Source organism: Pseudopodoces humilis, chromosome 3 (genome assembly GCF_049639895.1).
Source record: "Pseudopodoces humilis isolate 2021_Gansu_Grassland_sample_001 chromosome 3, ASM4963989v1, whole genome shotgun sequence".
NCBI lineage: Eukaryota > Metazoa > Chordata > Aves > Passeriformes > Paridae > Pseudopodoces > Pseudopodoces humilis.
Window position 1 is genome coordinate 69,129,453 of NC_142202.1, and position 13,707 is coordinate 69,143,159.

The 13,707-nt window shown below is 34.9% G+C and overlaps 1 protein-coding gene across 1 annotated transcript in view; it reads left to right on the forward strand.

Moving 5' to 3' along the window:
• Positions 1–13,707, forward strand: part of AK9 (adenylate kinase 9) — a 59,020-nt gene that overhangs the window by 1,883 nt on the left and 43,430 nt on the right. Inside the window, exons 3-9 of the mRNA XM_088053459.1 lie at positions 1,786–1,849; positions 4,533–4,585; positions 4,670–4,766; positions 7,435–7,547; positions 9,218–9,391; positions 10,084–10,209; positions 12,420–12,494. Coding sequence (XP_087909585.1) covers positions 1,786–1,849; positions 4,533–4,585; positions 4,670–4,766; positions 7,435–7,547; positions 9,218–9,391; positions 10,084–10,209; positions 12,420–12,494 — 702 coding nt within the window. The remainder of the gene's footprint in view (positions 1–1,785; positions 1,850–4,532; positions 4,586–4,669; positions 4,767–7,434; positions 7,548–9,217; positions 9,392–10,083; positions 10,210–12,419; positions 12,495–13,707) is intronic.

A 13,707-nucleotide genomic window follows, 5' to 3' on the forward strand; every position in this document is an offset into this window, starting at 1 on the left:
ATGTGTCAGTCAGAGTCAGCTGTCCCAGCTGTGTTCCCTCCCAGCTTCCCATCCACCCTCATTTTCCTCACCAGTGTGGCAGTATGGAAAGGCCTTGGCTCTGTATAAGCCCTGCTCAACAGTAGCAGAAACATTTCTGTATTATCAACACTTTTTTTCAGCACAAATCCAAAACACGGCCCCACACTAGCTACTGTGAAGAAAGTTAACTCTTGCCCAGCCAAAACCAGAACAATGCTATTAAAATATTTTAGTTTTCAATAAATTTGACAGGTTAAAGACATAAATTGGTGTAAAAGAACCTTCAGATTATTGTATTAACTTACAGACATGCAATGAGGTATTATAGATCTTAATATTAAAACTTTGACAAAATTCTATCCTATATATTTGGAAACATTCAAAATCCACCAAGGTGTCCTAAAAGAAGGATCTGTACTACATTTTAACTGTAATTCAAGGTCCGTCTTTTTCTCAACTAATTTGTGGCCTTCTTAACTTAGAATAATTTGATGTTTTCTAAAACTAAACTTTTCAGATTTCTTTTTTTTTTCCCAAATGTGGGTTTGCATTATTGCCTCAGTTTGCTGAAAGGAGTTCTTTTTTTGGTACAATTTTGCCTTATGTCTTATGAGTGTATGCACTTATAAGAGTGCACTCAGCTCAACAGAAAACTACAGTGAACTAACTCATCTAGTTTTAAATGAACATCAAACTTTTAACCCCACATGAAAAAGGTAACTGTATATTTTATAGACTAAACCACTATAATATGCTCATTGAAAGACTGTAGAAAAAATTATCATATTCTCAACCATTGCCTTCAGTAGATGCTTGACATTAATATAACAAAGGTTTAAAATTGTACAGACCTTGCCAGGAAAACAGGGAATGAAATAGTTTATTTTTATGGTAATATCTTTTATTACCATAGCAGACAATATATCTGACTGATGTGCAGAGTGCCTATCCTATTTAAGATACATCTTTTAAATTAAAAATGTAGTGTCATGAAAGCAAAGCCAAATACATGTATTCTCATCACAAGTGTAAGATGTAAGGTATGAGTAGGCTGGAGCATTTGTTGACAGTCTTAGCTGGGAATGTATTTATGTGTGGAATTTTGCTGGTTTTTATCACAAAATTTTTCAGGGACAAAAAAACTGTCAAAACAGGTCTTATATGCCCTTCTAAAAAATCCAAAGGGTGGAAGATGGTGAGTTTTGCAAAATCCCATTCAGTTAATCACTCTTGGAGGCCTCATAACTCAGTTATGTTTGTTTTCCTCTGGGTTCGTGTAAATAGTGAAGATTTTGTCAGTATCTAACCAGATTTGTGGACTAACAAGGGCAGTTTTTAAGCATTTGTTATTCAAGTAATAAAAATACTATCCTGATGTATCCTACTCAGAAAGGGTTGAGTAGGTTTGCATCATAATTTGCTTTGAGGCTGAAGATAATGAATTTTAGTCCTAAGGAGTTTCTCATAGGAATTTGTGGTAAAATCATAGCTGAGTTTTAGATGGAGTTACTCAGAAACGAACTCAGTATAATGACTTTGGAGATAGTTAGCTACAAGTAACAGCATATTAGCAATGCTAGGCAAAATGAGGTAGAGGATGGTATTAAAAAGTGTTTTGTGTTTGCCCAAAGCATAACTCAGAGGTCCTAATCCCAGGGGTAGATTTTCATTGTTTTTATCACGTGAAAATACATTTTTCATTGTGTTATATATTTGGCTTTGTTGTGTCTGATTTTCTTTTAAAAGTGTATTTTTCTTTTTAAGGGTTCTGGAAAGAAAACGTTAGCTAAAAAACTAGCACAGAGATTGAACTGCATTTTCATAGAAGGTAAACACATGCTATATTTGGAACATTGCTTTGGCTTCACAATAGCTTTTGGTTTAGAATATGCTCACTATTCCCTGTAATTCAAGGGCATGTTTCTGAGTGCAGCAAACACTTCTGATAAGGACCAAGTAATCATTTTACCAGAAATAAAATTGTTGATCGTGGTCTTTTAGTTATTGAAAGGCTTAGAAAAACTACTGTGGGTTGTTGTTTTTTGTTTTTTTTTATCATAAATTCTTCTCACAGTCCTATAAGGGGATTTGTGGGACCCTTCTTGTTCACACAGGGACAACTCATTCAACTCCAAAGAGTACAGACATTTTCCAGTGAAGACCATGAATTCATAAGAGGGTCTTTCCTTTCTGTTTGTGCAGTGTCCAACACAAGGGGATGTACTCCAGGAAACAGTTATTTATCAAATGAAGTATCTTTACTTAGTTTGAAGATTTAGAATTGTAACATGGTAAAAATCACTTTTAATAAATTGCTTTTTTGACTTGGGTATATATAGTATTGTATAACAAGAAAAAAAATCAATACCTGGCCCAAAACATAGATCAGGCCAAAATCAGAAGGGACTTCAGGAGTGTACTTAAGCCAGTCCATTCTGTTTGAATATATTTAAATCAGTACTGACAAATATTCATCAAATTTGTTTGAAAAAAATTCTAGGCAGTCTATCTCTGTAACACACTCTTTGCCATTAGCAAGCTTTTCTTAGCAACTGATCTAAATTTCAGTTACTGCATTTTTAAGCCTTATTTCTAGTTCAGGGAATTAGTATTTTCTTATTTTGTTCATTGTATTTCTTTTAGTCTTCATTTAGCTAGTGAATGCACACATGTGTATACACACATTGTTACTTATGGTAGTAAATTTTTTAAATTTTCTATATCAAAATAAGAAACAAAGAAATTTAACATACATGAACACAAATAGTTTAGTTCAGAAATGACCTCCAGAGGTGACCGAGTCTAACATTGCTCTCAAAGCAGGGTAAACTAGAGAGGGCTGCTCAGTTGAATCTGGACTCTCTCCAAGGATGGAGACTCCACCTCCTCCCAGAGAAACACTTTGCAATGTTTGACTACCTTCTTGATGAAAAATTGCTTCCTAATTACCCAGTTTTAATTTCTCATGTTCCTATCAGTGTCTGTTGCCTCTTGTCCTAACTGCACTTCTGTGTGACTGTGAGTCCATCTTTGTGACCTCCCAATAAGTAGGTTTAGATAGCAGTAAGAGCTGTCTGGTTACCTCCAGGCTGATCAAGGTCAGTTCTTTTGGCCTCTCCTAGGCTGTTCAAGTCTTCTGGTGGTTTTGGTGTCCTCCACTGAACTTGCTCTGGAATGTCGCTCTATTGGGAACGGCGAGAAGAATGACACAGACTCTCTTGGGAGTTGAACAGGAGAATTTCTTTCTGGTTTATTACCTCAGATCTTTTTTAAAGACCGATGCGTGAAAGTACAGAAAAGAAAACTCTTCTTGGTTAGTGAACTAACACATCACCATCATTGGTCAGTGGGGTACACCACCCCTCGACCTTCTCTTGCAAGAAAACAAGGAACAGACAAACAGCACCTGCAAGGCTGTTTTCTATCTCTGAGGATTGTTTTAATTCCTTCCCAGGCCACTTTCCCAGGCAAGACTGAGAAAATTATGCGGCCTCCTATTCCACAGGCACTGTGCTGCCTGCTTCATAGTTAGCATCCATACTGGAATATCAACATCTGTCCTGTGCTGGGTTAAAAATAAACCAAGACAGAAAACTATTGAATATGAAAGGTGTTCACAATCCTTTTAATGATGTAATACTGTCTATTTATTTATCCAGTGAATAGGTCAATACTCATAAGTAAAACAGCCAGGGTACACACAGATTGCTGATTTTCAGTTGTCTGCATTGTTAATTAGTACATTCCCTGACTCAGTTTTGGCCCATGGCTAATATTATTCTCCCAAACACCTATCCATAGTATGAAAGGTAAGATGTTCAACAGTTATCATTCCTAGTCGGAACAGTTGAAAAACAGCTACTATGTTTTGAGGAGAAAGATTATGGCTTTATAGGCATGAGTCACCTGGCTTCAGGATCTTTCCCTGGGCTAGTTTATTAGTAGCATAAATGTAGCCTTAAGAGTCATTCTTGAAAACTTTTATAAAATTTATGATTATTTAATTCATACCGAAGTGTGAAAGACTTCCGGGATCATTCTAGTATGATGCCATTATCCACAGAGACATAGGGCAGTCTTTGAATTTGATGTATGTTACTTTTCTTAAAGTAGATGATTTTTTTGTGTCTAAACAGTCCTTCTAAATCTTGGTTTTTAAAACGTGATTGGGCTCAAATGCTCATCACTGGACTACAAGACGGTAATGCTGATTGAATTTAAATCAGTGGCTCAAATAATCCTGCAAAACTGCTGTTATGCATTTTTGTGTAGTATATACAGGGTTAAATTGTAGGGAGAAACACCTACCCAGACCTTGCCATAAGGCACCAGGTTCTGGATGTGCAAAGTATAATAATGGCCCTAAATATAATGTCTGCTTATTCAAAATAGTCTGGTTGCTTGGAGGACACGTACATTCTCCTGTGTATGTACATAGGTATCTGCATGTACAAATCTGTTTGGAAAATATTTTGTATTAATTATTTTTCATGTTTGATATGCTTCCTTAGCTTCAGAAGTAATTGAAACAAATGTTCAACAAGGAACAGTATATGGACTTAAGGTAAAGGTCTAATCTTTTAGTAAGTTTTGTCACATTCTTAACAAACACTTACTATAAAAGACTATGTTTTGGATTTTATCCTAGTGTCAAGAATTGCTTTGTCAAGGCCAAAGTATTCCTGAGAATCTGGTGACAGAAATGATTCTGCAAAAGATTGAGTCACCAGAAGCTGCTCATTTTGGTAAGTATATTTATAGCCTAAACATCTTAGAATTTGCTTCCTATAATTTTTCATCCATTTTGCATCCATTGGTGCTCAAATATAATTCTAGCTTTTTCTCATGCTCTTCAAGTTGTGAAATATGAATAAACTGAAAGTGTGTTTAGGGATTAATTTACTAATATGAGAGATCAGAGTGTGTGATACCAGTCCTGTGTTGTATTGATTTTAAGAAAATAATTTTCCCAAAATTCAAGGTGTTGATTTGACAATATTATCTGTTCAGAAGAATCTTAGGATTTAAAATACAGATATTTTATTCTTCAATACTTCTGTAACAACAACATAACAAAAATCCATTGGCAAAAACATTTTAAACATTTTAAATAATGAAAAAGAAGGAAGACACATTACTGAAAATGCAAAGTATTATGGCTTTTTTTTTTTTTTCTCTTACAGAATTGTTTATTCCCTTTGCATTTTGTGACACAGAGTAGGATGGATGAGAATAGTAATGGTAGTGGGTATAATTCTTCTATTTGAAGAAAGATTTTGTTAAATGAGACTGTCAGGACAAGGGCTGCAGATCTTGCTAGTGTCTGAACTTGATTCCCTGATGAGAAAACAAATGTACTGCTAAGAGCAAAAGAAGTAAAAAATGAAATGTAGTTTATTTTTCTTGTTATGACTTTTATTTGAAATTTCCATTATAGGCGAGAGACAGGTGTAGTGCCAGTGTTAGTTTCAACTGCTCTAAAAAGTAGCCTGCTTTTTAAGCTTTCAGTTGCAATGGGTTTTATTCCTTTTCTAGTACAAGACCTAACAGTTTTGCATAATATACAGCCTTACCTAGTGAAGCCAGCCTTTTAAAACAGTATAAAAAAGAGAAATAGGAAAGACATTAAAAAAAAAAAAAAAAAAAGTACACAAAAAGCTGCTGGAAGAGGTAGCAGTAGAAATGCCAGTCTCTTAATCCGTGTGTGAGGACTTTGGTAAAAGCATGAAGTGGCTTCTGTGTTATTGGAGTTCCCCTCCTTGAGTCAATCTGAAGATGTTTGTATCACTGAGGAGCACAGAGGTCGTGGAGACTGTAAACACAACTGTAAAGTTGAGTACAGTTTGGTTCTTGTAGCCAAGACACTTCCTGCATTACAGATGCCCCAAAGTAGCAAGGAATAGAACAACCAGCATCCTCACTATTTTTCCTACAAACTAGAACTGACCTCCAAAACCAAGTGTTGTTTTAGTATTTCTAATAACTTTTTGTTTATCAACTACTATCTTAACGAATCCCTGGGAAGCTTAAATAGGTTTTCAGCAGGAACTAATCAGTCGATTTGCTATAAATTATTCATTAAAGATTTTAGAAACTGTTGCATGAAAGGTTGGGTTTTTACTTTTAGTGTTTGTAAAATGCAAGTTTTTAAACAAGTATGTCTCAAAATCTTCTTGGTAATCCCCTGTTTACTTTTTGATCTAGTTGATGGTTGCCTTAGGTATACTTCATGATTTTTAGTCTCCTTTCATTATTGATTTGGCAGCAAACACTCTCAGAGAATGGCTTCCCACATTACACTCCCATTTCCCTCACATCCCATATCTGGATAAGCAGAGGCTGTGTGCCTTCTTGACACCTCACTACCAGGCAGAATTCTCTAAAGGTATCAACAGTTTAGAATCCAGGATTTTAATTTCCTAGAGGAATGACTATATATTTTGCTTCCTTGCTTACCTTCTTCTCTGGCATCTGTGGATAGTAGCTTTCCAGGGAAGTAGGAGTCTTCACTCCTTGCACCTCTTGCAAAGACTTCTGCCATGTTTTTGTGCTGCCCAGAATTGCATTTAAATGTTATCACATACAATTCTAAGCAGGCACCATTTCTCTAAGGGAATATTCTCATTATTTGGCTATAAACATCCACCTGATTTTTGTTTACTCATCTTGGCTTCATGAATATTGATTTTGTTGCTATTTGGTAGTTCTTACTGCATGCATACAGCCAGCAGTAGTTATGCTACTTTCCTAGGAACTTGAAGCCACAAGTTCATCTGTGGGGCTGAGCACTATAGTACTAGGAAAACATGTTTATACCACTCTGCTTGTCATGTCTAGCCAACATCTGTTTGCCAAACAGGACTCAGCATTGGGAGTCCTAAGTGAACAGATGCTCACTAAATTATCCATGTGCATACTGTGTGCATAGTGCCTGCTTTTGAGAGGCAGGAGAGTGGTTCAGACTCCCTTCATTAGAAGCTAAAACATTTAAAGGCTGTGTAAAAAGCCTAGACTCCTAGTATAAATTCTTTAAATCACAGAGTTGCTACTTTTTGCAGATCCTTTTATGAAGTCTTTTAGTGGCAAAACTGGTCACTGAAAGCTTGTTGCTTTTTAGATGCTACAATGTCTGAGCTGTGCACATAAAGCAGGTGGTGTGAGTATGGTCTTTAATGTCTACATGTTTTTAATTGAGTTAAAAAATGTTGAGAGTACTCTATAAAGCTGAAAACAACACACTTTGTCTGTATTTCATCTCAAGCAGACATGGGTGCACAGCTTTTTTAGCAGTGTTTTGTCATGTACATGATTGAAAATTGCACCATTACATGTATTGTTTAAAGGAGATGAGCATAACTAGCTCTATAATTGACAAACACTCTTAAAATATGTTCAATTAAATCTATTTGGCAGGTTATGTTCTCACTGGATTTCCTTCTCTCTCTGAGGAATACATGACTATTCCACAGCAAATAAAGAAAATAATGAATCTAAAATTAAAACCAGATATCCTGATTAACATTAAGGTAATGTCATCTTCAGTAACTTCCTAGTATTTTTCCTAATTATTAGTAGATCCATATGCTATGCATGCCAAATATAGTATTTTCCTCTGTACACTTGAATATAGAATTTATTGAAGCATGATAAATTCTTCTCTTTTATAGTGGAATAGAATTTCACTGGTTTCTTCCATTATAAGCATTTCTGAGGTAAAATAATGAACATGTCCTAAAACTTCAGTAGCAGTTAGTTTTTCCATGTCCACCAATTAGAAGATACAGGTTTTCAAGAAAGGAAAACTTGAATTACAGTATTATTATGGGATTTTGGACACATGTACATCTGCCATTTGTGTAATGAAGGAAGAAACTTCTCACATATGGAAGCTAGAAAGTAAATAGTTTTATTTTTACACTGCTAACTGTGAAACTGCTTTATTATTAATTCATCCTGTTTACAAATCTTAATTTTTTATTGAGCAGTGATGTGACATACCACATATTTTACAAAAGTAACTCTGATATAACCAGAGAAAGATAAATTATTGTTAGTGTGGTATTTAGAGGACTTCCTCAATGTAACTTAAAAGAATGGACTTGATTGCTATGTCCAGATTAGTAAACAAAACAAGGCAAGAGGGGCCAGTTCAGACATTGGGCCAGCTGCTTTGGCCAAACACTGCTAAGCTCTCTTGTCAGTCAGAACGGGGTGGCAGTGCCCAAACTGCCCACAGGGAAAGGCCCGAGGCCTGTGCCATTCTCAGATTGTGCCCAGCTGTTCACCGGGGAGGATTCTAGCTGGCCCACACTGAACTGTGTCAGACTCCATCCAACAAAATAACCCTGTGTATAGTCATGAACACACTTTCAGGTCCTTCCTCTAGCAATGTTTTATTTATAATCAACTAGATTATTTTTGTCGTCTACTTTGATTGTGTAGAATGAGCTGCTGAGACAGCTCTTGAATAGTCAGCCTCTGGTGGTGTGCTCCATTCTCAATGGGATTTTGATTCTAGTTGGCACATCTATGTGTTTTGTCAGATGGTAAGCCTCAGGGTATGGACCTACTCTATCACTTTGCAGATTTAACTCAGTGTTTGTTTTAATCCCATACTTTTAAGATTTAATTTGCTTAAACATGCATAATGAAAGTTGGTAAATGCCTACTTCAAACCTTTTTTTCTATGGTCTCAGAAAGATCCTAAAACACCAACAAAGCATATTTTTGTCTTGCTTTTCAGGCAGATTTGATTTTTTTAGAAAGTCAATCTTTAATACTACATAGTGAGAAATCCCCGTTGTTGAGAGTATGTGTTATATAGATTCATGTACAGCAATACAAATAGAAGAGTGATACTAACTACACAAAAAAGATAAATTTGTGACTTCATTTAGTAACATGATCTCCTCTGGGAGAAGGATTGAGACTAAATGTACATTAAAAATCCTTGCCCCAAAGTCAAAGAAATAATTTGGCCTTTGATTTCAGTGGATTGAAGCTGTTTTCACAGATGTGTCAAAATCGTAACTATTTTCATTAGCTGAAAAACCAAGGAAGAAGGGAGATTCTAGATAACTGGGGTAATAATGAGATACTGTTATCAGTAGACCAATTTAGAGCAATTTTGTCTCTCCAAGAAAAAGATGTTATAGCAGTACAATAAACACGACTCCTTTTAATTTTTCCTTGCTAGTGTCCAGATTATGAGTTATGCCAAAGAATATCAGGACAAAGGCTAAACCCTAATTCAGGAGAGATATATCAGAGGAGCCAGTGGGACCCTAAACTTACTGACAAGCATAAGAAAGAGAAAGATCAGGATGAAGAAGAGGATGAAGAAGAAGAGCGGGATGAAGAAGAAGAAGAGGTAAATATTGCTAATTTCTAAACAGTGCAAAATATTACAATATACTTTAGACAAAGCAGAAAAAAATCTGATCTTCTAAAATATCACCATACTATGTTATGAATTCATTTTGCTCAAATTGAATCTTAATTCTATTTCTGTCCTACTTTAAGAGATGTGAGGCAACACTTAAACAGTAAGTTTAAATGACAGCAAGTGTTGATCATTATACAGCTTAACCTGGACTCAGTCTTTGACTCAATAGTCACTGATCTGTTTCTTACCATAAGTTACAAGTGTCTATCAGGAGGAGAAGGGTGGCTCTACACTGTCTGCTTCTTGATCTAGACAAATAAAAGGGTTCTTAATTTTTTCTTATTGTAACAACTTTTTACTAATTTTGCAGGACGCTAACTTGTTTTCTGGTTTTGGTGTTACACTACTACAAATGAATTTTTTTTTTTTTTCATTAAGGTATTAGTTCTGAATTCAGATCAAATTTTTGTAATAGGGGCCAGAGACTTACCAATGCAAGTTCTAGGGACATTGCTTTCAATTCATAGAAGCTACACTTCATCAGGATAGGATCCTGGTCAGCAGTCACTGGACTAATACTCATTGCAGTGTTCTCCAAAGCTACTTTATTTAAATTTGAGTGATGACAAAAAATATTTTAATACATTATTTCTGTGTCTTGAAATTTTGTTTTGCAGACTGGAGAAGGTCCACGTAAGAAATTAGAATCTTTTAATCAATTAGTGCACAGACCTGAAGATTTTCTTGGAAATGCAGAGAAAAGAATTGGAATATACAAGGATATAATGCTTCATCCTTTAGAAGTAAGAAAAAGCAAAGTAATATGATTATGCATAACAAAAAATTTTTAAAATATCTTGCTATTCTAGAAAATCTATTTTCATTGTTTTTTTTAGTTTGAGATCTGTTGTATTGAGGTGCTCATGCTACAACATATGCCCAAATTCTGTAACTTATTCTGAAATCAGTGATACAAAGTTGTCATCTGTAGGTGTTGTTTGTACTGTGCAGTCAAGATAATCAACTTTGACTTCAACCTGCCACCACACATGCTTTTTAAATCTAGTAAGTGAAATATTTGAAGACTCCATTGTTTCACCGCCACTATGAGTCCATTCCAGAATGAAATTCCATAAGTAATCTTCATCCATTGTCTTCCACTCCAATAGACTCCCTTTCTCACCTGCTTCATTGCCTGCATATTTATGTACACAGTAATTAGCCCATTAGTTTGTTTTACAATTTATTTCATTTCTGAAGCTATGGTATTTTCTTTCCCTGTTGTGCTCAGTAAAGTGGATTTACTGTGTGCTTCTTCCCCTTCTTCCCTACACCAAGAAACAAAAAAAAGCCTGAAGTCCAAAAAATAGTTTGTTCTTTTTGGTTTGGTTTTGTTTTGGGTTTTTTTTTTTTTTAATTTCTTGGTACAAGCCACAGGAAAATCCTCATGTTTGATGCCCACTTGACAATTACTGTTTATGCCTTTCAATTTCCCTATGGATTTGTTAAACCTATAGATAAAATTGTGTAAAAGTGGTATAATGGTCTTTGCTAGAGTAGGAAACTTCTTACTGATGTGAAGGTAAAAATAAAAAATGTCTTTAATCATTACACAATCTCACATGGATTTCTTATAAGTGAGCGAATGGAAAGTTATTTAGATTAAATTACTTTAGGATGTATGCCAAACTTTAACAGTTTCAACACATTCCAGTAGTTGGTAGGGTTCACTTAGGGTTCACTAGCAATGAATGTATTGGTGAAGATGCTTAGTGGTCCACTAATACATTAAAAGAACACAGGGTTTTATCAATTGGCCCAGGCAGAGTTTGAGATGATGAAATTGAAATTGAAACAGAAAGTTTATAAGATGTGCAGTTTGCACTAATAAGGAGATAGGTAGAATGAACTTCAGAGAACACACTTTGATTTCTTGATAAATTGTTGGGATTAAAATGACCTGAAATAAATGTGAAATGCTGCAGTGAGGAAGGAAACCTAGTGAACAGCTACAACATGTGAAATAATTGGCTAGACCTCAGTACTTCAGACAACCTGCAATCTGTGGGGATTTAGTTAGTCAAAACTGAGTCAATAAATGAGTTGCTATTGTTTAAACTCAAATACTATGGATGTACCAATAAGACTGTAAGACCATTGTATATAAGAGAAATACAAATCCTCTCTTTAGAAGAGTATTAGAAAGTATAGAAGACAGACTAGATGAAATGAGCCAGGAAATGAGCTCTGACCATAAATGTAATGAAGGACTGGAACAGATTACCTGCAAAGTTATAAAGTCACCTTCAATAGGTCTTTTTAGGCTTGAGGTTAGACCAGCATTTGTCAGTAATGGCGTGAGTGTTCTCAGACCTCAGAGAGAGGCATTAGCAACTGACATAGGATGGTTTTTTTAGTCTAAGACATTATTTGCTAGTGTGAAAAGTTAAAACAAGAAAAATAAAATATATGGTCCAAATTTTAAAAGAATTGGGAATCAGGACCAAAATTAAAACATGGATCTCATACAGATCATATACAGATCATATACAGAGATAATTCCAAAACTTTAGAAGGGGTTCAGAAGATAGCTTAGATGTCTTAGCTCAAATGAAAGAAAGCTAAAAAAATATCAAGATACAGTAACATTTTGTGTATGAATTCAACTTTTAATTGTCTAACTACCTTAATTCTTTGCTGGAAAATTATGACAATCTCAATTAACACATTTCTTGGAAACGCCAGTCAAGAGGTCAATGTTTTAATTTTGGTCCTGATTCCCAATTCTTCTAAAATTTGGACCATGTATTTTATTTTTCTTGTTTTATCTCTGTATTTATCTGTCATCGAATAAAAGTTAATCTCCAGAAGATTTTATAAGCCATTAATACAATGAATCTTGATTTTGCTGAAGTCCTCAGGAGTCCAACCTTTGATATGTATAGGAAGAGAATGAGCTTCAGTGTCATTATCTGGTTCACTGTACTCAATTGACAGGTATGTTCTTAAACAGGAATTGTTGAGTGACCAGGATTGTCGATATCTTATTGAAGTGGATGGAAGTCAGGAACCAGATGATGTCTTTGAGGTAAGTAAACTATGCACCAGCGAAGTTAACCCACACTAGAAAGTAATTTCTCAATTCTGTGGATTGTTTTCCTGTTGGCAAAATTTTAAGTTGTGTTTAAAACACATTCATTTACTATTAGAAAACATGACTTTTGATGAAATACTTGCTTTCCTTCCTCTATTAGTTATGATTTGCATTAATGTAGAATATAATGAGAATTTAAAACATTTTCAGTATGATATATTTACAAAACTGGTTTATTTGATGCTGTGTCTAAAATATATTCTGTATAGTGGAATATAATTTTTACTGATTTTGATATTGTTCTGCAATGTAATAGAAGACCCTTGATTCTTGTAAGAATTCTGCTGAGTGCTTGTGTCTAGAATTTTAACTTGTAACAGAGCAACTTGTTCTCCCTGTTAAAAAACCTACAATGGTAAATTTTGAAGATAAATAATCTTATCCTCTACCTCACAACTAAAAGTTGCTTCAAATCAGAACCTGGAGTATGGGGTTGAAAATTAAGTAGGAGATTGTCTTTGACAAGGTAGGAAGTGAACTTCTGCATTTTCTCCTCTGTTTGAAATGAATTGTGTTATTATGATTCTGTAAGTTAATTATTTCAGTTTATGCTTAACTCTACCAAGAGTGGTCCTATGGGAAAAAAAACCCCAAAACTGTAATTTTGCAGCATCAGAACATACAATTTCCTCATTTATGATCTGTGTTTGAGTGTTACAACACAAAATTTATAGTAAATGCAATAAAATTATGTTATGACAGCAACCATTTTACCTACAAGAAAGGCAAAGGCCTATAATAAAACTAGCCCAAACATGACAGAATTTGCTTTCTCATTTCAAGAATACTTGGCATTCAATACATATTACATTCAGGAAATACTTCAAATAAACTTAATATCATCTGATTCTCATTGGTAGACATTTGGTTTAAATACCTTCCAAAATAAACTACCCAAAGTTGTATTGCTTCTGAATGTTATAATCTGATTTCCCAAAGAGATTTTCCTCTTTTTCCGATTGGAGCTCATCTGAGTACTTGCACTGCCTTGAGGGAACCTTCACAGTCTTGTCCTTTAGTAGGCTTGGGATTCACAGCATAACAAGGAGATAGAAGAGCTGTGATTTGGCCTTCTGCACTGCCTGTATCTACCAAATAGCTTCTTAAAACTCAGCTCAATAACTGAGTTAGAAACTGGGCCTTGGTG